Below are 25934 nucleotides of genomic sequence, written 5' to 3'. Positions count from 1 at the left end.
CTCTCGGAGGACCATAGCCCTAGGACCATGCCTCAGGACTACCTGGCCCGATGACTCCTTGTTGTCCCCAGTTCACCTGGTCATGCTGCTGCTCCAGTTTCAACTGTTCTGCCTGCGGCTATTTAACCCTGACCTGTTCACCGGACGTGCTACCTGTCCCAGACCTGCTGTTTTCAACTCTCTAGAAACAGCAGGCGCGGTAGAGGTACTCTGAATGACATTTACTCCTGAGGTGCTGACCTGTTGCACCCTCGACACGCACTGTGATTATTATTACTTGACCCTGCTGGTCATTATGAACATTTGAACATCTTGGCCATGTTCTGTTGTAATCTCCACCCGGCACAGCCAGCAGAGGACTGGCCACCCTTCATAGCCTGGTTCCTCTCTAGGTTTCTTCCTAGGTTCTGGCCTTTCTAGGGAGTTTTTCCTAGCCACCGTGCTTCTACACCTGCATTGCTTTCTGTTTGGCATTTTAGGCTAGGTTTCTATACTGCCCTTTGAGATATCAGCTGATGTAAGAAGGACTTCATAATACATTTGATATGTATTATTCATAGTGTTTATGTCTTCACTATTATTATACAATGTAGAAAACCCTGGAATGAGTAGATGTGTCCAAACTTTTGATTGGTACTGTATATGTGCATGTGTCTCACCTCGTGCCTGACAGGGGATATCCACCACTTTCTCCATCTCAGCAGTAATGTGTTTCTCTGGTTCCTTCACAAACTGGGGAGGCTCTGAAGGAGAGCGGGAGATATGGTGAGGTAATTGTCAGACAGCTGAAGAAAATAAAAACCTTGAGGAGTACTTAAAGTCTTACACAAATCTCCTGAACATTGCATGATTTACCCAAAACCTTGAATTGCAACACCCCTGTTTCTCAAGATAAAATTTGGCCTTCAGAATCTGTATGGAACGTATGTTCATGAACACAAATCAAACAAACCAAGTAGCCCCTGATAGGCCCCAGAGTCATACACTGTACATGTAATTAGGCCCCTGATAGTCCCCAGAGTCGTACTTTGTACATGTAGGTTGGCCTAGGCCCCGGAGTCGTATTTTGAACATGTAGGTTGGCCTAGGCCCCAGATATATTCATACCTTGAACATGTAGGTAGGCCCCAGCATTGACAGAAGGCACACTGCTGCTGCGGAGGACCACCTCACACTCATAAAACCCTGAGTCACTGACCACAGGGCCGATAATGGTCAGTCTGCGGTTGAAGTCACTCAGACCACTGGTGACCAGAACCCTGTTCTTCCTCCATGTGATGCTGAGTTTGATCAGTGGTCTGGGATGGAAGAGAGAGAGACAGAGAGATACACTCATGATATTGAAAAGACAGAAATCTATTTACCAAATATCTTTGTGCATTGCATCAGCCAAATACAGACAGATTAGTATTTGACTCATTAATAACTCATTACACATTCGTATAAAAAATATTTTTTGTCTCAAAATTATCCATCAAAACCAATCAGTCTGGCAGGAAGACAACAGAGGATTCGTCTGTCAGGAACACAATAGATAATGACAGAGTAGAGACTAGGGAGTGACAGCTAGAGTATGTTGTCACAGTGGGCCTCCGGGGTGGTGGGGGGAGGTTACCTTGCGTTCGCGACACACTCCATGGTGACTTCAGACGTGCCTGACACTACACTGGTGTTTGTTGGGGGGATGATTATGGTGGGGGCAATGGGGTCTGCAGGCCCACCAACATCTAGAGAGAGAGAGAAGGAGATATATATTTATATACGTATATATGACCACATCAGAATCAAACAGTGATCAGTGTACTACATGCAATAGAAATGATACAATCTAAAATGTATGTTGTTCAAATTGAGTGTCTCTATGGATGGTCTGCTCTGACTGATTATATAGCCCAGGCTCATTTTCAGGCCGGAGCCGTGTTGTCCATTACATGTCAGTCTTAATCTAAAATAGATGTTTTTTTAAATCCTCATTGACATACATCTAATGAGAAAGTGAAAACCCTTTTTTAGATATTTTTGCAAATGCATGGAAACAGGTCCCCAAGAACACAGTGGCCTCCAAAATTCTTAAATGGAAGAAGTTTGGAACCGCCAAGACTTTGGAGTGGCTTTTGGGACAATTATCTGAATGTCCTTGAGTGGCCGAGCTAGAGCACGGACATGAACCCGATCAAACATCTCTGAAGAGACCTGAAAATACTTTTGGAGCAACGCTCCAGGATCTGCAGAAAAGAATGGGAGAAACTCCCCAAATTCAGGTCGGGCAAGCTTGTAGCGTCATACCCAAGAAGACTTGAGGCTCTTAGCGCTACCAAAGGTCTGAATACTTATGTAAATGTGACATTTCAGGTTAGAAGCTTTGATAAATGTACATTTCTAAAAACATTTCCTAAAACCTGGTTTTGCCTTGTCATTATGGGGTATTATGCTCATGAGGGGAAAAAACTATTTAATAAACTCAGCAAAAAAAGAAACGTTCCCCTTTCAGGACTTTGTTTTTCAAAGATAATTCGTAAAAATCCGAAATACTTCACAGATCTTAATTGAAAAGGGTTTAAACACGGTTTCCCATGCTTGTTCAATGAACCATAAACAATTAATGAACATGCACCCGTGGAATGGTTATTAAGACACTAACAGCTTACAGACGGTAGGCAATTAAAGTCACAGTTATGAAAACTTAGAACACTAGAGAGGCCTTTCTACTGACTATGAAAGACACCAAAAGAAAGATGCCCAGGGTCCCTGCTCCTCTGCGTGAATGTGCCTTAGGCATGCTGCAAGGAGGCACGAGGACTGCAGATGTGGCCAGGGCAATAAATTGCAATGTCCGTGCTGTGAGATGCCTAAGACAGCTCTCATTGAGACAGGACGGACAGCGGATCGTCCTCGCAGTGGCAGACCACATGTAACAACACCTACACAGGATTGGTATATCCGAACATCACACCTGCGAGACAGGTACAGGATGGCAACAACAACTGCCCGAGTTACACCAGGAACGCATAATCCCTCCATCAGTGCTCAGACAGTCCGCAATAGGCTGAGAAAGACTGGACTGAGGGCTTGTAGGCCTGTTGTAAGGCAGGTCCTCACCAGTTTATGTCTCAGTTGTTGAATCTTATGTTCATACAAATATTGATAGATGTTAAGTTTGCTGAATGTAAATGCAGTTGACAGTGAGGACGTTTCTTTAATTTGCTGAGTTTACATTTTTAAATAAGGCTGTAACGTAACAAAATGTGGAAAAATTCAAGGGGTCTGAATACTTTCCGAATGCACTGTATTTCTGTTCTGAGAAACCACTGACGTGAACATCCTATCCTACCATCCCACTGGGCACAATCTGGTTGAATCAACATTGTTTCAACGTAATTTTTCAACCTATTGTGACGTGGAACCTATGTGGTAAATACAATTGATTTTTAAAAAGTCATCAACCGAAACTTTTTTTTTAATCGCCCCCAGAAACCTACTTTTACTCTCTGTTACGAACGTTCTAGACGACCAATTCTCATAGCTTTTAGCCATACCCTTATCCTACTCCTCCTTTGTTCCTCTGATGATGTAGAGGTGAATACAGGCACTGCAGTGCCTTGCTCTACTCCTACTCCCCAGGCGCTCTCAAATGATGACTTCTGTAACCATAATAGCCTTGGTTTCATGCATGTTAACATTAGAAGCCTCATCCCTAAGTTTGTTTTATTCATAGCTTTAGCACACTCTGCCAACCGGATGTTCTAGCCGTGTCTGAATCCTGGCTTAGGAAGACCACCAAAAATTCTGAAATCTTCATCCCTAACTATAACATTTTCCGACAAGATAGAAAGGCCAAAGGGGGCGGTGTTGCAATCTACTGCAAAGATAGCCTGCAGACTTCTGTCCTACTACCCAGGTCTGTACATAAACAATTTCAACTTCTACTTTTAAAAATCCACCTCTCTAAAAACAATTCTCTCACCGTTGCCGCCTGATATAGACCACCCTCTGCCCCCAGCTGTGCTCTGGACACAGTATGTGAACTGATTGCCCCCCATCTATCTTCAGAGCTCGTGCTGCTAGGCGACCTAAACTGGAACAGGCTTAAAACCTCTTGAAGCTAGGGGGCACTATTTTATGTTTGGAAAAATAACGTTCCAAAAGTAAACAGCCTATTTCTCATGACAAGATGCTAGAATATGCATATAATTGACAGAATAAGATAGAAAACACTCAAGTTTCCAAAAGTGTAAAAATGTTGTCTGTGGGTATAACAGAACTGATATTGCAGGCGAAAGCCTGAGGATAATTCAATCAGGAAGAGCCTCTTATTTTGAAACCTCTGTGTTCCTATGCGTGCCTGTCCTCCATTTAAAGGGATATCAACCAGATTCCCTTTCCTGTGGCTTCCCTAAGGTGTCAACAGTCTTTAGACATAGTTTCAGGCTTTTATTTTGAAAAATGAGCGTGAAGGATCACATTGCGTAAGTGGAGAGGTGGGGGCTCTCAGAGTGAGATGGTGCCCAATTGAGTGAAGCGGCCATTGTTCCTCCCGCTGTTATGGAAAAAGCTACACACTCGGTTGATATATTATCAAATATATATTTTAAAAACTACCTGAGGAATGATTATAAAAAACGTTTGACATGTTTCTGTGGACCATATGAAGACTATTTGGAATTTCCGTCTGCGTTGTCGTGACCGTTCTTTCCTGTGGATTTCTGAACATAACGCGACAAACAAACGTTGGTATTTTGGGTATAAAAATAATCTTTATGGAACAAAAGGAAAATTTGCTGTAAGCTTTTTTCTACGACTGGCCAAGCTTTCCCCCTGGCTACCCCTACCCCGGTCAACAGCACTGCTCCCCCCAAAGCAACTCGCCCAAGCCTTCCCCATTTCTCCTTCTCCCAAATCCAGTCAGCTGATGTTCTGAAAGAGCTGCAAAATCTGGTCCCCTACAAATCAGCCGTGCTACACAATCTGGACCCTTTCATTCAAAAATTATCTGACGAAATTGTTGCAATCCTTATTACTAGCCTGTTCAACCTCTCCTTCGTGTTGTTTGAGATTCCCAAAGATTGGAAAGCAGCTGCGGTCATCCCCCTCTTCAAAGAGGGGGACACTTTTGACCAAATCTGCTAAAGACCTATATCTATCCTACCCTGCCTTTCTAAGGTCTTCGAAAGCCAAGTCAACAAACAGATTACCGACCATTTCGAATCCCACCATACCTTCTACGCTATGCAATCTGGTTTCAGAGCTGGTCATGGGTGCATCTCAGCCACGCTCAAGGTCCTAAACGATATCTTAACCACCATCAATAATAAATTACAGGCCTCTCTCATATTTTTAAGTGGGAGAACTTGCACAATTGGTGGCTGACTAAATACTTGTTTTACCCCACTGTATGAGATGAGTAATGTAGGGTATGTAATCATAACATAAAAGGTGGCATTGTTTAAAGTGACTAGTGATAAATGTATTCAATCCAAGTATTAAAGTGGCAAGTCAGTATGTTGGCAGTTAGTGATGGCTGTTAAACAGTCTGATGGCATTGAGATAGAAGCTGTTTTTCAGTCTCTCGGTCCCAGCTTTGATGCACCTCTACTGACCTCGCCTTCAAGATGATAGCGGGGTGGTTGTTGTCCTTGATGATCTTTTTCGTCTTCCTGTGACATCGGGTGATGTAGGTGTAATGGAGGGCATGTAGGCCGCACTACTGCGTTGTGCAGACCGCACTACTGCGTTGTGCAGACCGCACTACTGCGTTGTGCAGACCGCACTACTGCGTTGTGCAGGCCGCACTACTCTCTGGACCAGATAGTGACACAGCCCGACAGGATGCTCTCAATTGTGTTTCTGTAAAAGTTTGTGTTTTCAGTGACAAGCGAAATTTCTTCAGCCTCCTGAGTTTGAAGAGGCACTGCTGCGTCTTCTTCACCACGCTGTCTGTGTGGGTGGACAATTTCAGTTTGTCCGTGATGTGTACGGAACTTAACTTTCCGCCATCTCCACTAATGTCCTGTCGATGTGCATAAGGGCGTGCGCCCTCTGCTGTTTCCTGAAGACCACAATCATCTCCTTTGTTTTGTTGACGTTGAGTGTGAGGTTATTTTCTTGACACCACACTCCGAGGGCCCTCACCTCCTCCCTGTAGGCCGTCTCGTCGTTGTTGGTAATCAAGTCTACCACTGTAGTGTCGTCTGCAAACTTGATGATTGAGTTGGAGGCGTGCATGGCCACGCAGTCATGGGTGAACAGGGAGTACAAGAGAGGGCTGAAGAACGCACCCTTGTGGGGCCCCAGAGTTGAGGATCAGCGAGGTGGAGATATTCTTTTAGCTCAGTTACCTTAGCTTTCTTGGGGACAGGAACAATGGTGGCCCTCTTGAAGCATGTGGGCACAGCAGACTTTGATAGGGATTGATTGAATATGTCTGTAAACACACCAGCCAGCTGGTCTGCACATGCTCTGAGGAAGTGGCTTGGGATGCTGTCTGGGCCAGCAGCCTTGCGATGGTTAACACGTTTAAATGTTTTTACTCACGTTGGCCATGGTGAAGGAGAGCCCACAAGTTTTGGTAGCGGGCCATGTCACTGGCACTGTATTGTCCTCAAAGCGAGCAAAGAAGTTGTTTAATTTGTCTGGGAGCAAGACGTCAGTGGTTTTTTTTTTTGTAATCCGTGATTGAATGTAGACCATGCCACATACGTATCGTGTTTGAGTCGTTGAATTGCGACTCTACTTTGTCTCTGTACTGACGCTTAGCTTTAAGCTTAGCTTAGCTTTCACACACACACACACACACACACACACACACACACACACACACACACACACACACACACACAGAGAGACACACACACACACACACAAGGGCTTTGTGTCCTTCACAGGGGCAAAAAAGTGTGTCTCTCTCTCTCTGGCATTCCTCCCCCTGTCCTGCCATGCCGAGGCCCCCCCACTGACTCTCCCTCCTCTCTACCACCAGCCATACATACATACTGACTCTTACTGCTCTGTTCTGTCTGCTCTTGTCTGTCTGTCTGGTCTGTCTGGTATGTCTGTTTTGTTACGTCTGGTCTGTCTGTTCTGTCTGCTCTGTTCTGGTCTGTCTGCTCAGTTCCGGTCCCTCTACTCATCAACTAGCTCTACTCATCTGAGATCTGTCTGGGTCTGAGTTCTGTTCTAATCAACACTGCCCCTGCACTGTGCCATAGGTAATGTCTGCTCCCTCTTTAATTATAGATGTGACGATAGTCATGTCTATATTAGGCATTGGATGAAGCACAGTGTTAAATTCAAATCTCTATGAAAATGTGCAAATCAACTTTATTGGAGGTACATACACCTTTGCCAAGAGTGTGCAAAGCTGTCATCAAGGCAAAGGGTGACTACTTTGAATAATCTCAAATATAAAATATATTTTGATTTGTTAACACTTTTTTGGATACTACATGATTCCACATGTGTAATTTCATAGTTTCGATGTCTTCAGTATTATTGTATAACGTAGAAAATAGCAAAGATAAAGAAAAACCTTTGAATGAGTAGGTGTTCTAAAACTTTTGACTGGTAGTGTGTACATACGGTTGAAGTCGGAAGGTTACATACACTTAGGTTGGATTCATTAAAACTCATTTTTCAGCAACTCTACAAATTTCTTGTTAAAAAAACTATAGTTTTGGCAAGTCAGTTAGGACTTATATTTTGTGCATGACAAAAGTAATATTTCCAACAATTGTTAACAGACAGATTATTTCACTTATACTTATTTCACTTATACACATATTACACACTGTATCATAATTCCAGTGGGTCAGAAGTTTACATACACTAAGTTGACTGTGCCTTTAAACAGCTTGGAAAATTCCAGAAAATGATGTCATGGCTTTAGAAGCTTCTGATAGGCTATTTTGACATCATTTGAGTCAAATGGAGGTGTACCTGTGCATGTATTTCTAGGCCTACCTTCAAACTCAGTGCCTCTTTGCTTAACATCATGGGAAAATCTAAAGAATTCAGCCAGACCTCAGAAAAACATTGTAGATCTCCACAAGTCTGGTTCATCCTTGGGAGCAATTTCCAAACGCCCGAAGGTACCACGTTCATCTGTACAAACAATAGCACGCAAGTATAAACACCATGGGAACACAGCCGTCACACTGCTTAGGAAGGAGACACATTCTGTCTCCTAAACATGAACATACTTTGGGGGGGAAAGTACAAATCAATCCCAGAACAACAGCAAAGGACCTTGTGAAGATGCTGTAGGAAACAAGTACAAAAGTATCAATATCCACATAACCTGAAAGGCCGATCAGCAAGGAAGAAGCCACTGCTCCAAAACCACCATAAAAAAGACAGACTACGGTTTGCAACTGCAAACTACGGTTTGCAACTGGACAAAGATCATACTTTTTGGAGAAATGTCCTCTGGTCTGATGAAACAAAAATAGAACTGTTCGACCATAATGACCATCGTTATGTTTAGAGAAAAAGGGCTGAAGGAGGGACTGGTGCACTTCACAAAATAGGTGGCATCATGAGGTAGGAAAATTATGTGAATATATTGAAGCAACATCTCAAGACATCAGTCAGAAAGTTAAAGCTTGGTCACAAATGGGTCTTCCAAATGGACAATGACCCCAAGCATACTTTCAAAGTTGTGGAAAAATGGCTTAAGGACAACAAAGTCAACCTCAATCCTATAGGAAATGTGTTGGCAGAACTGCAAAAAAATGGTGCGAGCTAGGAGGCCTACAAACCTGACTCAGTTACACCAGCTCTTTCTGGAGGAATGGGACAAAATTCACCCAACTTATTGTGGGAAGCTTGTGGAAGGCTACCTGAAACGTTTGACCCAAGTTAAAGGCAATGCTACCAAATACTAATTGAGTGTATGTAAACTTCTGACCCACTGGGAATGTGATGAAAGAAGAAAAAGCTAAAACAAATAATTATAATTCTGACATTTCACATTCTTAAAATAAATTGGTTATCCTAACTAACCTAAGACAGGGAATTTTTACTATGAATAAATGTCAGGAATTGTGAAAAACTGAGTTTAAATGTATTTGGCTAAGGTGTATGTAAACTTCCGACTTCAACTCTATGAATGTATATCATTTGGCTCTATGTATTTTTAGATATAGGAATATTTTAAATGTGTATTATTGTTGTCATTATCTTTATTGCAAAAATAAATACAAGCACAAACACAACATAAAGCTGCATATTTTTTTGACAGAGGTAATGAACTGTGCATTGATCACTGTGTCCAACACACATCACCTGTTGTTATGTAGGTCAAAGCTGTGTGCTGGGAAACCTTGGTAGACCATGGGTGGAATAGGCATTGAGGTGCTATTTGTCTTCAGACCAATGACTATTCTCATTTAAAAGTTGTTTTTTTTCCATCTTTAATCGTGTCTAATTCCATGAACTGCACCTGCCTGCTTTCAATTCTCTTTTTCAAAATACAAATTCACAATTTTTTGGTCCCCTTTCACACTACATTGGTATCAAAAGTCTGATGGCATTATGGTGATTTAAGAATGTCTGCTAAATGAACTAAATATACATGTATATGTAAAAATGAACAATTGCAAAGCATGCTGGGTTTTATTCTAATGAGCAAGGCCAATGACAATAGCCAGTGTGATTTGCAGTATACATTTACATGTTGGACAACTAAAGTAGTTAAACAACAACATATCACAGTCAGCAAGTCAAATATTTTTGTAACCATTCCTGAGAATGTTGTTGCTGTTCGGCCGGTTACTTACAAATGTTTTTTGTAATTTAAAATACATGTATTTTAACTCAATACAATACTTTGCAAAAGTATCTTATACTTTATTTTGATACATTGATCTTTAGGGTATTTTGTAGTTGTATTTCGTATTATCAAATTTATGCCCATCCCTCTATGTGTGTGTGTTTGTGTGTGTGTGTGTGTGTGGTGCATGTCTCTCCATATGGTTTCAGTACTACTCACTGTCGACAGAAAGGGTTATGGGTTGGCTGGTCTTGTTTTCGCCGTTCTTGTCGTTGACAGCCTGTACGTAGTAACGTCCAGCATCAGGGGCCACCGTGGACAGGATGACCAGAGTGTTGTCCAGAGTAATGGCTCTGAGGAACACAGAGACACGTTTGGTCACTACACTGCCACAAACACCACTGACAAAATGGCCCCTCCGCACATACACACACTTTACAGTGTAAAACATCCTTAGGAAGGAATGCCTTCCAGGTTTTTGCAGAGCTGAATAAGATTACAGTTGTCCTGTTATATTCTTGTTGTGTGTACCAGCTTCTCTCCTGCTCCAACCCCTCCCACCCTGTCTTGTGCTGACCAGTGGAGTGAGACCCAGGCCTCCTCTCCCTGCATTCTACCAATTATAGCCCCGCCTCGGTTTACAATCAATGTTTGCTTATTATCAGCGCCTGTTCACCAATTTGGAGCTGGATTGCATGTTCCGACTCATTGCCCCCGACCCCCTCTCCCTTTCCCTCCCTTCCTTCTCTCTCTCCACCAAGAGTCAGCATACTAAAGTGAATGCACCTCTCCCCTGGAGGAATGCAAAAAACAGTGAGGATCAGGTGATGCTGTATATACGGTACACACACATCCATCCGACTGTACCTACGGTACACGCATCCTACTGTACACACGGTACACGCATCCTACTGTACACACGGTACACGCATCCTACTGTACGCACGGTACATGCATCCTACTGTACGCACGGTACACGCATCCTACTGTACACACGGTACACGCATCCTACTGTACACACGGTACACGCATCCTACTGTACACACGGTACACGCATCCTACTGTGCACACGGTACACGCATCCTACTGTACACACGGTACACGCATCCTACTGTACACACGGTACACGCATCCTACTGTCCACACGGTACACACATCCGGCTGTACACACGGTACACACATCCGGCTGTACACACGGTATACACATCCTGCTGTACACACGGTACACGCATCCTACTGTACACATGGTACACACATTCTACTGTACACATGGTACACGCATCCTACTGTCCACACGGTACACGCATCCTACTGTCCACACAGTACACGCATCCTACTGTCCACACGGTACACACATCCGGCTGTACACACGGTACACACATCCGGCTGTACACACGGTATACACATCCTGCTGTACACACGGTACACGCATCCTACTGTACACATGGTACACACATTCTACTGTACACATGGTACACGCATCCTACTGTATATACAGTACACACATCCTACTGCACATACGGTACACGTATCCTACTGAATATACGTTACACGCATCCTACTGCACATACGGTACACGCATCCTACTGTATATACGGTACATGCATCCTACTGCACATACGGTACACGCATCCTACTGCACATACGGTACACGCATCCTACTGTATATACGGTACATGCATCCTACTGCACATACGGTACACACATCCTACTGTAATTGTGAAATACTGGAGTATGGGCATGCCATTTTGATTCCCCATTATATTGTTTTTAAATTTTGCGCCAAATAGAGATTATGTGTGTAATAATAGAACCAAAGCACAGTTTACATTGTTTAATGGATATACAGTATTAGTGAGGACCACCTCTTCCAGGGCAATAGGAGACACCATGTTTCTCTCTATACTCAGCCAGGGGGTGGAAGAATCATGTCAAACCAATTTAATATGGGGTGAAATGCCTGGGAATACAATTTAGTGTTTGGTACGGGTAGTCCTCCTTTGTCTTTTCCTATTTGTAAGTTTGTTAATTTTATCCGGGATCACTTACAGTGCCTTATACAGTACATTCAGAAAGTATTCAGACCCCTTCATTTTTCCACATTTTGTTACATTACAGCCTTTTTCTAAAATGGAAAAAATACATTTTGTTTAACATATTGTATATTTTGCATCTTTGTAATATATGTTATGGATTGACAGCCACAAATGAAAACATATCATACCAAATGGAGTGTCTCGGATTTACATACAGGATAATACGAAATTATCTAAGATCAGGTTGGTGTGTCTGAGCTAAACCCATAATAAAAACACACATTATCTCTCCAATGCTGCATGTGGAAAACAATACAATGGCTCCCAGTAGAAGAGAGAGATCGAGGTGATGTAAGGAAGCGACAGGGTGTTTTATTGGTGATGGATACCTGTTCTTTGGGTTTTTACCATGACTTACGAGTTCCAACTGCTCGACTGATTGATTTTAATGTACTGTATCTCCAAGCGAGAGAGGCTTCATTTGGGATTCCCTGAGCGTTGTATAGGCCTCAAAACTGTCTTGCGCCCCAAAGCGCCTCGCAGGACTGACTGAGCAGAGGCTTATGATCCACGGTTAATATTTAATACCATTGTCCTAGCTCATCGCCCTGGAAACACATGCTGGACCATCGCTATAGAGGTCAGTTTTGGATTCCTTTAGGGATGTGGACTGTCCGGTGCGTTAAATGAATCCCAGGTGATTCCCGGGACATTTCCAAAACAGGGACACTGCGTAGTGATGCCTGTAGCCTAAATGATAAGAAACTGGCCCGGGATAAATATAGTGTGTAAAGTAGATAGATATTCACTATATTAACAGGAATTAGTACTAGACTACTATGTAATGCAGCCCATCACTCACACTGTGTACCTGAATACTTGTAAACATATAATCTGCACTGAAAGATACATAACGCACAGTTCACACGCTGAATTTATGGCAAGTTAAACGTAGTCTGGCACATTTAAGAGCTTTGCTTGACGTATCAATTGGTTTCACACAACCGCTCTCAACGACACAGAACAGGAGACCCAACACCTCATTGGATTTGGATCAAATTTAGGTATAACAGCGACCCCTTCTGTTGAAAAAAACACAACGTTTATTGGAATAAAAAGACAAATGATGCTTCACACACCTGTGTGGATGTTTGAAACAGTGAATATATGTCTCGGTTAACATGACGTGTCCTCATATTTCGTAACTCCCTTTTACTAAAGAATCACGATGAGTCTTCTCATCCCTAAAATAAACCATGAGTTCTGCCAGTGGTAGCAATATTAGGGATACTATGTAACTTAGACATTCCATTTTCTTCCAAGATTGCAAAACAACATAAATGTTAATGTAGTACACATCGGTTAGGAATGTTTCAACCTCTGTGTTGAGAAGTTGTGTATTTACTGTCATTTCCTGGTTTCAAAGAGCACTAGAAACTACACTAACTGTGAGCTTTAGCATTTCTTCTGTCGCTACAGAAACAGACCCTGGGTCTGTTCTAAATTGAACACCTGCAAATCCGAGGCCATGGTTGTGCTTTTGTTGTTGGTGTGGTAGTGAAGCAACCTTTATTTGCGCACAATTAACATAACATACATAATTTAAAGGTGCAATATGCAGAAATTGATCCGTCATTTCATGGTTGCTAAAATTCTAATAGTTTGCCTATTTTCAGTTTAAGAGACAAAACAAGCAATGTATAATTTAAACCAGGTACCTTTTGATTACCGGCTCAACTGTTAGGCTTCCTGCTGCTCTATATATTATTATGAAATTACCATTTCTCCAGACTCTGGAAGACCTTCTCTGGCACGCTGCATTAAACAGAGGTGTGCTTCACCCATGCTGAAAAAGCAGCACAGGCTGCTGAACCATCTTGGTGCACTGCAATGTTCCACTCTATCCAGCTCTTCCAAAGAGAAAGTTATTTATTTTTGTGTTTGGTGTGGCGATAGAGCAGTCAGTTTGAAAGAGGGTGTAACGGTTTTCTTCTTCCTCTGACGAGGAGTATGAAATATCGGACCAATGCGCAGCGTGGTAAGTGTCCATAATATATTTAATAAACTGAACACAGAATACAAAAGAACAAGAGAAATAAATGGAAAAACTGAAACAGTTCTGTATGGAAAAACACAGACACAGAACACAACTACCCACAACCCATAGTGGGAAAACAGGCTGCCTAAGTATGGTTCTCAATCAGAGACAACGATCGACAGCTGCCTCTGATTAGGAACCATACCAGGCCAAACACAGAAATACAAAACCTAGAAATACAAAACATAGAATGCCCACCCCAACTCACGCCCTGACCAAACTAAAACAGAGACATAAACAAGGAACTAAGGTCAGGACGTGACAGAGGGCTTAACAATGCTCTCTCTCTACCTTTACCATCCACAACCGTAATATACGTCTCTGTACTAGTGCTGTTACGGTGACCCTATTACCACCACACCGGTCAGCACGAGTTATGATGGCACTCAAATTCCATGTGACCGTGGCTTGGCTTCTCCAAGCTCTGATGCTGCTCATGGTAATTAGTAGCATACCAAACGTGCTAACTGCCTCGTACTCAGCACTCTATTGTCCCTCCAATCACTCTGTCATCAATGCAAATATTAAAAAATCGAATCAAACACTTCATGAGAGCTCATGAGTTCATGTTGCTCAACATTTCTATAGGCTATGCAATTGCGTGAGAAAGAGTTTTGATGGCCTCTATTAAAAAGAGGAGGATCCCATCAGCTTTCTATAGGCTAGGCCTACTATATTTATTTATCAACTTTCTTAATAATGAGTACATTGCTTCGCTTTACAACAGGAGTATACCCTATCTGGCTGTGATGAAAATTAACCATGGGAAAAGCGTCCTCCATTCGCTATTTAAGTGCATACAGGAAATGTATTTTTTCCCCCATTCTCCTGTTACGAGACAGGTGCATAATAATGGTCCATTCTAAATCAAATCTAATTTCACACATATACTAAAAAATATATGTAAAGACGAGATTAAATTAAGAATAGTCTGGTGGGTGCAATATTAGCCTATCACTTGTGAATGATGCCCAGCGTGTGGAGTAAGGCATTTTTTTTGCCACTTTTCAAATCATAGTTGCACACCTCATGTAGGCTAGTCCATACGACTAAACATTCTTATAAGATTTGTATCATAACTAAAGTGGCCAAATAACTTCTTATATTCAGCCTGGAGGAACAACGGTCACTTTGGCTGCAAAGTGCATGGATTTTGAAAGGGGCATGACGGCCACACAAGAGGGATGTCGCCAGGAAATTTGAGGCCTGGTGAGAATATTATCAAATGCTTGTCAAATGGTTAGCAGTTAGCAACTGCTTGCAGCTTTTTTCAAATCATCATTATAGTCCCATCATGCAGCCTGAGAATGTATTACAACTCAAAACAGACAGTGCCTTCAGAAAGTATTCAGACCCCTTGAGTTTGTTCACAAATAAAAAAATATATATAACTTTTTGACATAAGGAATCAGACCCTTTGCTATGAGACTCAAAATTGAGCTCAGGTGCATCCTGTTTTCATTGATCATCCCCTGAGATATTTCTACAACTTGATTGGAGTCCACTTGTGGTAAATTCAATTGATTGGACATGATTTGGAAAGGCACACGCCTGTCTATTTAAGATCCAATAGCTGACAGTGTATGTCAGAGCAAAGATCAAGCCATGAGGTTGAAGGAATTGTCCGTAAAACTCAGAGTCAGGATTGTGTCAAGGTACAGGTCTGGGGAAGGGTACCAAAATATTTCTGCAACATTGAAGGTTCCCAACCTGGGTGGGAGGTATTCTAGTGGTTAGAGCGTTGGGCCAGTAACTGAAATATCAAATCCCCGAGCTGACAGTTAATCCACTGTTCCCCGGGCGCTGAAAACATGGATGCCAATTAAGGCAGCCCACCGCACCTCTCTGATTCAGAGGGAAGACACATTTCAGTTGAAGGCATTCAGTTGTACAACTGACTAGGTATCCCCCTTTCCCCAAGAAAGTAGTTGCCTCCATTATTCTTAAATGGAAGAAGTTTGTAACCTCCAAGACTCTTCCTAGACCTGGCCGCCTGGTCAAACTGAGCAATCGGAGGAGAAGGGTCTTGGTCAGGGAGGTGACAAAGAACCCGATTGTCACTCTGACAGAGCTCTAGAGTTCCTCTGTGGAGATGGGAGAACCTTCCAGAAGGACAACCATCTCTGCAGCACTCCACCAATCAGGCCTTTATGGTAGAGTGACCAGCCACTCCTCAGTAAAAGGCACATGAAAACCAGCATATAATTTGCTAAAAGCCACCTAAAGACTCTCAGACCATGAGAAACAAGTTTCTCGGGTCTGATGAAACCAAGATTTAACACTTTGGCCTGAATGCCAAACGCCACGTCTGGAGGAAACCTGGCACCAACCCTACAGGGAAGCATGGTGGTGTCAGCATCATGCTGCTGGGATGTTTTTCAGCGGCAGGTACTGAGAGACTAGTTAGGATTGAGGCAAAGATGAATGGAGCAAAGTACAGAGATATAATTGATGAAAACTTGCTCCAGAGCGCTCAGGACCTCAGACTGGGACGAAGGTTCACCTTCCAACAGAGCAACAACCCTAAGCGCACAGCTAAGACAACACAGGAGGGGTTTTGGGACAAGTCTCAGAGCCCAGACTTGAACCCGATCTAACGTCTCCTGAGAGTCCTGAAAATAGCTGTGCAGCAACGCTCCCCATCCAACATGGCAGAGCTTAAGAGGATCTGCAGAGACGAATGGGAGAAACTCCCCAACTCAAATAAAAAAATAAATAATTTGTCACATGCCCTTAATTCAACCTTACAGTGAAATGCTTACTTATACAAGCCCTTAACCCAATATGTAGTTTTAAGAAAATAGCAAAAAATTAAGAAATAAAAGTAACAAATAATTAAAGAGCAGCAGTAATATAACATTAGCGAGGTTATATGCAGGGGGTACCGGTACAGAGTCATTGTGCGGGGCACCGGTTAGTCAAGGTAATTGAGGTAATATGTACATGTTGGATATTCTTCCAATTCATTAATCGCTTTCCCAATTTCTAACAGCCGGCAAACACTTGACAGATTACATGCAGCAGTAATTCTCACGGCAGTCACTTTAGGGACCGTGTTTGAAGGAGTCTATAGGCATGGGCCATGTTAGTAGTAGCAGGGGTTACTTTAGTAGCATTGTTGGGATATCAGTTCATGAGCACTCGTGCCACATGAATTGGTAAACGGTAACTGGGAGACCGATGGAAGTACAGTGGAGGCGTTAATTCAAATGTCACAAATTAGTGATCTTGCCATAAGAGGCGAATCTATGTTGTCAGGAAATGACCCATGTGTTGCAGTGTGTATATCCTCAGGTGAAAGCAGAGATAACCAAGGGCACGGGCTGAATTCTGGAGATTGAGTGTACATCAAGGTACACCAGAAGGGGCGTGTTGGGACAACGTTGGTCTGGTCCACACACAGTACTCCTTACAGCACCTGCAGCGGTTAAGATTGTCATGTCTCTCCCTGGTGGGTGCATAGTGAAGTGAGGTCCAGCTGCATAATGGGTGAGCTTGAAGACACCATGACAGAGGAAGCAAAGCCAAATAGAGAGAGAGAGACTAGATGCCACTGTAAACATACAGATGGGTTGGGTCTAGGAGCTACTTGAACATCATAGTTGGGTTGCATTGGGTGCTTCATTGGTTAATGCATCATATAAAAGAGGATAGATGTTGCGGCAATTGTACTCTGAACATTTTGAAGACATTGATGTGAAAGCATATATAGTGCTGAGTTACCTCAAGAGGATGTAATGTTGATTAGGGATATGTATTTGCCTACCAGGTGACGTGCCTATCAAGTGGCAATGAAGGAGATGGGGAACAAAGTGAAAATGACGGCTTGGAAACACCTCTCGGAACCTGGGGCCGGAAAGGGGAAGACTGGGCGAAAGCATGAGGAGGCAGAAGTGTTAAACAAATCACAGTATATTTTATATTTGAGATTCTTCAAAGTAACCACCCTTCACCTTGATAACAGCTTTGCACACTCTTGGCATTCTCTCAACCAGCATCGACCTGGAATGCTTTTACAATGGTCTTGAAAGAGTTACCACACATGCTGAGCACTTGTTGGCTGCTTTTCCTTCACTCTGAGGACCAACTCTTCCCAAACCATCTCAATTGAGTTGAGGTTGGGTGATTGTGGAGGCCAGGTCATCTGATGCAGCACTCCATCACTCTCCGTCTTGGTCAAAAATCCCTTACAGAGTCTGGAGGTGTGTTGTGTCATTGTCCTGTTCAAAACTCTCCACCCGGCACAGCCAGAAGAGGACTGGCCACCCCTCATAGCCTGGCTCCTCTCTAGGTTTCTTCCTAAGCTTTGTCCTTTCTAGGGAGTTTTTCCTAGCCACCATGCTTCTACACCTGCATTGCTTTTTGTTTGGGGTTTTAGGCCGGGTTTCTGTAGAACACTTTGAGATATCAGCTGATGTAAGAAGGGCTTTATAAATCATTTGGATTTGATTGGATTTTGAAAAACCAATAATAGTCCTTCTGAGCACAAACCAGATGGGATGGCGTATCACTGCAGAATGCTGTGGTAGCTATGCTTGTTAAGTGTGCCATGAATTCTAAATAAATCACTGTATCACCAGCAAAGCACGCCCACACCATCACACCTTCTCATCCAGGCTTCACGATGGGAACCACACATGCAGAGATCCGTTCACCTAATCTGCGTCTCACAAATTTGGACTCAGACTAAAGGACAGATTTCGACCAGTCTAATGTCCTTTGCTTGTGTTTCTTGACCCAAGCAAGTCTCTTCTTCTTTATGTTGTCCTTTAGTAGTGGTTTCTTTGCAGCAATTCAACAATGAAGGCCTGATTCACATAGTCTCTTCTGAACAGTTGATGTTGAGATGTGTTTGTTACTTGAACTCTGTGAACAATTTATATGGGCTGCATTTTCTGGGGGTGTTAACTTCAATGAACGTATCCTCAGCAGCAGAGGTAACTCTGAGTCTTCCTTTCATGTGGCGGTCCTCATGAGAGCCAGTTTTATCATGGAGCTTGATATTTCTTGTGACTCCACTTGAAAAAACGTTCAAAATTCTTGACATTTTCCAGATTGACTGACCTTCATGTTTTAACGTAATGATGAACTGCAATTTTTTTTGCCTATTTGAGCTGTTCTTGCATTAATATGGACTTGGTCTTTTACCAAATAGGACTGTCTTCTGTATACCACCCCTACCTTGTCACAACACGACTGATTGTGAAGGAAAGAAATTCCACATTCACTTTTAGCCTGTTAATTGAAATGCATTCTTCATGAAGCTGGTTGAAAGAGTGCCAAGAATGTGCAAAGCTGTCATCAAGGAAAAGGGTGGCTACTTTGAAGAAATTAAAATATTAAATACATTTTGAACACTTTTTTGTTTACTACATGATTCCATATGTGTTATTTCATACTTTGAAGTCTTCACTGTTATTCTACAATGTAGACAATAGTAAAAAATAAGAAAAACCATTGAATGAGTAGGTGTCCAAACTTTTGACTGGTACTGAACATGTTCAGTGGCTTGAGATGCTAAAGTTGTTTATGTTAATTAATATTCAATTACTGTGAGAGGCAGGAGGCAGGCAGTTATTTGCTTGGCAATCACCGGCTGACAAAATGTCATGACCGCCACAGCCCTGCTCTGTACACACACACACACACACACACACACACACACACATACATACATACATAGGGATGGGCATACATTTGATACAAAATACAACTACAAAATACCCTAAAGATCAATGTATCAAAAGTTTAAGATACTTTTACAAAGTATTGTATTGAGTTAAAATACATGTATTTAAAAAAATATTTGTAAGTAGCCGACCGAACAGCAACAACATTCTCAGTAACGGTTACAAAAACGATTTACTTGCTGACTGTGATATGTTGTTGTTTAACTACCTTAGTTGTCCAACATGTAAATGTATACTGCAAATCACACTGGCTATTGTCATTGGCCTTGCTCATTAGAATAAAACTCAGCATGGTTTGCAATTGTTCATTTTTACATATACATGTATATTTAGTTCAATTAGCAGACATTTTATAGTAATGTAGTGTGAAAGGGGACCACAAAATTGGCAATCATTATAAAGAAATCGTATAGAAAAGTATTTTGTATTTTGAAAAAGAGAATTAAAGGCAGGCTGGTGCAGTTCATGGAATTAGACACAATTAAAAATGGGAAAAAACAACAACTTTTAAATGAGAATAGGCATTGGTCTAGTAATACATTGTTATTGACTATTGCATTGTTGGGTCTTGAGTTTGCAAGAAAGGTATTTCACTGTACCTATGCCTTTGTCAAATTGAAAACACACACACACACACACACACACACACACACACATCAAACCCCCTCTTCACACAACACAAGTAGTACATGTGGAGTCAGTAGTCCATGTGGAGTCAGTAGTCTATGTAGATTGAGTCAGTAGTCTATGTGAATTGAGTCAGTAGTCTATGTGAATTGAGTCAGTAGTCCATGCGGATTGAGTCAGTAATCTATATGGATTGAGTCAGTGGTCTATGTGGATTTAGTCAGTAGTCCTTGTGGATTGAGTCAGTAGTCTATATGGATTGAGTCAGTGGTCTATGTGGATTTAGTCAGTAGTCCATGTGGATTGAGTCAGTAGTCCATGTGGATTGAGTCAGTAGTCTATATGGATGGGGTCAGTGGTCTATATGGATTGAGTCAGTAGTCTATGTGGATTGAGTCAGTAGTCTATGGACAGCAGGTAGCTGCAAGGCAGAAGGCTGTACAGCAGGCAACAGCTCTAGGAAATATTGGCCGCCTAGACAGCTGGTACAGCCTGGCTGTGCTGTGCTGGGGCCTGGACCTGTCATGTAACTCCATTTGTAATGATTTCCCATCTAAGGCTCATTTATTTATTTGATGCCATGGGGGAGGGGAGTGATTGACAGCTAACTTTGATAATAATTCTGTACAGCTCCCATCAATATCGGTATGTGTGTTGGTGCGTGCGCTTGCATGCGCGCGTAGTCTTGTGTGTTTGTGTGTGTGTGCTTGAAGTGTATGAGTGTAAAACGCTGTTGACATAGAGTGACAGTGTCCAAACTATTCTGAGACACACAATGGAAGAGTGTAATGTCATACTGTATGTTGTGGTGGTCTCTCTCTCTCTCTCTGTCTCCACCCCCCCACCCCCCACCCCAACACCCACCTCAGACCTCGATTACTTCCAGACAAATAGCCGTGGCCAGCTTCCGCCAACCTCCCCCAGTAGAGACAGAGGTCAGGGGGGATCAAGCGGCCGACAGGCCTGGGACAAATATGACTCAAACCAGAGCCGACACCCTGCCTTCCAACGCTCCACAACACATCACTCTGATGAAAACCTACAGCTCCAAGGTAGGTGGAGGGAGGGAGGGAAGGAGGGGAGACATGGAGGAGAGAAGGGAGGCCGGTGCTCATAAAAACAGCCCCTCGCTTTTCTGCCCGGGAGCTCTCATGATTTGTAGCTGGCTGCTTGACTTTCCACTCCCTACTGCTGGAGTTATTTTCAGAACTAAGCTATTGAGTATTCATACAATTCATTTTCATCTCTCGATGTCTGAGACACAGTGCCATTTCAATCAGATCTCCTGTCATCCAAGTCAGCCTCCTCACACCTACAGTACTCCACCAGGACCTAATTCTCCTTGACCACTCCTCCCTGTTCGCCAGGTCAACTAGTCAGTGAGAGGCAGATGAAGAGTTTGGTGTGTTCCGTCACACATACGCTTGAACGCACATACACACGCACACAAACATACCCACTAACACACATACACACACACACACACACGTACAAGACTACACAAACCTGCGCATAACACAGGCTACACGTACACTTACACACACTACACACTTACACACACACAATACTACACACACCTGCACACACATACATACAAGACTACACACACCTGCACACAGACATACGCACACACATATGTACAATACTACACACACACACACACACACACACCACAGTGAGTAATGCAGAATCCATATTAGACAGGCAGACCCATTAATTGACCAATCTCTCCAAGCAGCAAATTGGTAATTGCACAGTGGGTGTCAGCACAGCATCGTTGTTCTTCCTCCTCCTTCGTCTTCTCCTCTCTGTGACTTTCTAGGTACGCCGTGTTAGAATGGGTTGTTGGGCTGTAGCACTCAGAGATAAATCCATGTCTTAACGTCTTTAGAAGAGACGAGAGAGACATTTCCGGAGGAAAGGAGAGAGAATGAAAAGATTGTCTGAGGAAGAAAACGTATTCTAGGGCCCGCCTGACTCCTGTACCCTGTGCCTGACTCACCTTCCAACCTGGAAAATGGTGCGGTGCAATTTCAGGTAAATGGGTTTACCGAAGGAGGCTCTGACTATACAGCACATTAAGTCTCGGGAATAACATAACAAATCACACCGGCCGAATGGAAAAGGCCCTTCAATTGCATTCCCATTCAATAAGAGAAGAGTAATGGCTATTAGAGCTAAATAAGTGCTTTCTCTCCCCTCGGCCTCACACAGTCTTGGCACACTGTATTTCAATGAGCATGGGATCCAGTCGGTCTAAACCAATCTAGTGCAGAGCAGATCGGCTAGAATTCCAGACACCAAACCTGTTCAGGACAGTTGATTTCAATCAATTTCAGAAAATCGGATAAGAGACCAAGAAAGCAGTTTGGGATTTATTTTGTGAACAGATGACTGCTCATTTCAGCTAAGGTGAGAAAGAGACATAATATTTATGTTGTTGCAGATCCACAATGGTCCTAAAGGATCAACATGAAAAGTATAAAGAACTCAACTAATGCATAAAAGTCTTTCCCTGTGACAAGGACATTCACAGTCTGATAGGACAGAGCAGTGGACGCCATAAAGAACAGCTGCATAGGCAGCGTGGTAGAGAGAGAGAGAGAGAGAGAGAGAGAGTAGTGGCAGGCCCACTACAAGACATTGCCTCTATCAAGGGGACACTGGAGGCAGGGGAGCCGAGATGGAGAGTTCTCTGAGCCACCATGGAACTCCTTTACTTTACACATCCATTGTAAGAGACACCTTATGTTCATTTCCCTGTCCAATATGCCTTTGAATGTTGAGGAAAACGTACCCGAATCTCTCCCCAAGCAGTAGGCTACACCTTCACACATAACTAAACCCACCCAATGTCCTTGGAAACACTGCCAAGGACTACAAAGCAACACAACAACCAGGAGATAAAGCACAGAAAAAAAACTACAAATACCAGCCAACCTACATCTGAGTGAGAAAATGTCCAATCCGTAGTTACTTCCAAGTGCCAAGAATGAAAATAACTATATTACAATAATCTCTTCATATCCTAATAAAATGTATCTTACTATATGAAGACTCAAATGCTTAGTTAGTACATTGCAGATGTCCTGTCAGCAACGTCAAATTGCACTGAGGTGTGAAGTAAGAGGTGAATGCACTTGAATTTGATTTTACCTAAATTTAACTAGGCAAGTCAGTTAAGAACAACAGTGGGTTAACTACCTGTCCAGGGGCAGAACCTTCCGGTTACTAGTCCAACACTCTAACCACTAGGCTACCCTTCCGCCATTGAATACAATGGCAGCAGAGGACCACAGCCTCCCCAACCCAAACGAAGAGGCCTCACACCCCTATGCAGTGGCCACACCCCTATGCAGTGGCCACACCCCTATGCAGAGGCAATCTAAGTACAGTCCCCCCCCCAGATAATTTTTTTTATCCTGCATGTAAAAGGTACAAAGAGAAGCTCCTCAAAGAAAATCTAGATACACTATTTACTGTCAACAATGGGTGCGTAAACAACCTCATCTTCCAGACAAGGATGCAGCATGAGCCCCATCCTCTTCAACATTTACATGAAAGAATTGGTGAGGGCACACGGCCTCACCCTACTGACGTGGAAATCAAATGTCGACGTTTTGCTGATGATCTGGTGCTTCTGTCCCCAACCAGAGGGCCTACAGCAGCACCTAGATCTTCGCACAGGTTCTATTAGACTTAGGCCCTGACAGTAAATCTCAGTATGACAAAAATAATGATGTTCCAAAAAAGGTCCAGTTGCCAGGACTACCAATACAAATCTATCTAGACACTGTTGCCCGAGAGCACACAAAGAAGAATTACATGCCTAAACATCAACCTCACAGGTAACTTACACAAGACTGTGAACGATCTAAGAGACAAGGCAAGAAGGGTCTTCTATGCCATCAAGAGTAACTTAAAACCTCACTAGGGTACGTGGGACTGCGTCCCACCTGGCCAACATCCAGTGATATTGCAGAGAGCCAAATTTAAAAATAGAAATAGTCATTATAAAAATTCATAAAACATACAAGTGTTATACATGGGTTTAAAGATTAACTTCTTGTTAATCCAACTACGGTGTCAGATTTCCAAAAGGCTTTACGGCAAAAGCATACCATGCGATTATCTGAGAACAGCGCCCAGCAGACAAATCATTACAAACAGTAACCATCCAAGTAGAGGACTTACGCAAGTCAGAAATAGTGATACAATTAATCACTTACCTTTGATGATCTTCATATGGTTGCACTCACAAGACTCCCATTTACTCAATAAATGTTTGTTTTGTTCGATTAAGTCCACGTTTATATCCAAAGATTTGTTTGCACGTTTTGTTCAGTAATTCACAGGCTCAAACGCAGTCACAACAGGCAGACAAAAATACAAATAGTATCTGTAAAGTTCGTAGAAAACATGTCAAACAAGATATTTATAATCAATCCTCAGGTTGTTTTTAGTCCTAATAATCAATAATACTTCAACCGGATAATAACGCCGTCAATCTCAAGGGTAAACAAGTAAGGCGAGCTCTCGGTCGCGCATATGAAAAAGCTCTTGGACACTGTAGTGTCCACTCATTCAGAGAGGTCTTACTCACTCATTTATCAGAATACAAGCCTGAAACAATTTCTAACGACTGTTGACATCTAGTGGAAGCAATAGGAAGTGTAATTCGAGTCCTAAGTCAATGGATACTGTAATGGCATTCAAAAGAATTTTTCTCAGGTTTTCGCCTGCCAAATCAGTTCTGTTATACACAGACATTCTATCCAAATCTACCAATTATATGCATGTCCTAGTTTCTGGGCCTGAGTAGCAGGCAGTTTACTTTGGGCACACTTTTCATCCTTAAGTGAAAATAGTGCCCCCTACCCAAGTGAAGATAACAATTGACATCCCAATTAGGATCTGTAAAAAAACTTAACAGTTACGGAACCCATTGCCCTATATGGTGGTAAGGTCTGAGATCAACTCACCAACAAATAATTCACAAAATGGGACAAATACCCAATTGAGACTCTTCATGCAGAATTCTTTAAAATTTCTGTATGCAAATCTTTGTATAAAATCTTTGTATGCAACTTAAAACCCAAAACAATGCACGAGTCAGAATTAGGAGTATACACACTAGTTATCAAAATCCAGAAAATAGCTGTTAAACAATCTACAACCACGTAAAAGGAAAGCTCTAACCTACAGAGAGATGAACCTGGAGAAGAGTCCCCTAAGCCACCTGTTTCTGGGGCTCTGTTCACAAACAGACCCCACAATAGTGCCAGGTCAGCAACACAATTAGACCCAACCAAATCATGTGAAAGGAAAAAGATAACTATTTGATGCACTGGAAAGAATTAACCAAAAAATAGAATACCTGACCACTGTGACTGACCCAAAATGACAAAAATCCTTGACAATTTACAGACTCCGTGAACATAGCCTTGCTATTGAAAGAGTTGAAGTAGATTGAAGTAGGAAGTTTACATAAACTGAGTTTAAATGTATTTGGCTAAGGTGTTTCACAATTCCTGACATTTACTCATAGTAAAAATTCCCTGTCTTAGGTCAGTTAGGATTACCACTTTATTTTAAGAATGTGAAATGTCAGAATAATAGTAAAGAGAACAATTTATTTCAGCTGTAATTTCTTTCATCACATTCCCAGTGAGTCAGACGTTTACAAACACTCAATTAGTATTTGGAAGCATTGCCTT

At 42.4% G+C, this 25934-nt stretch overlaps 1 protein-coding gene across 1 annotated transcript in view; it reads right to left on the bottom strand.

Moving 5' to 3' along the window:
- The window catches only part of LOC110503029 (protein sidekick-2), a 581578-nt gene that overhangs the window by 97746 nt on the left and 457898 nt on the right, over positions 1-25934 (bottom strand). Inside the window, exons 5-8 of the mRNA XM_090217501.1 lie at positions 9986-10119; positions 1616-1727; positions 1108-1298; positions 660-743 (exon numbers count right to left, since the gene is read on the bottom strand). Coding sequence (XP_090073627.1) covers positions 660-743; positions 1108-1298; positions 1616-1727; positions 9986-10119 — 521 coding nt within the window. The remainder of the gene's footprint in view (positions 1-659; positions 744-1107; positions 1299-1615; positions 1728-9985; positions 10120-25934) is intronic.

Source organism: Oncorhynchus mykiss, chromosome 23 (genome assembly GCF_057628025.1).
Source record: "Oncorhynchus mykiss isolate SJ-2025 chromosome 23, ASM5762802v1, whole genome shotgun sequence".
Taxonomy (NCBI): Eukaryota; Metazoa; Chordata; class Actinopteri; order Salmoniformes; family Salmonidae; genus Oncorhynchus; species Oncorhynchus mykiss.
This window is presented reverse-complemented; position numbering and strand designations above follow the sequence as displayed.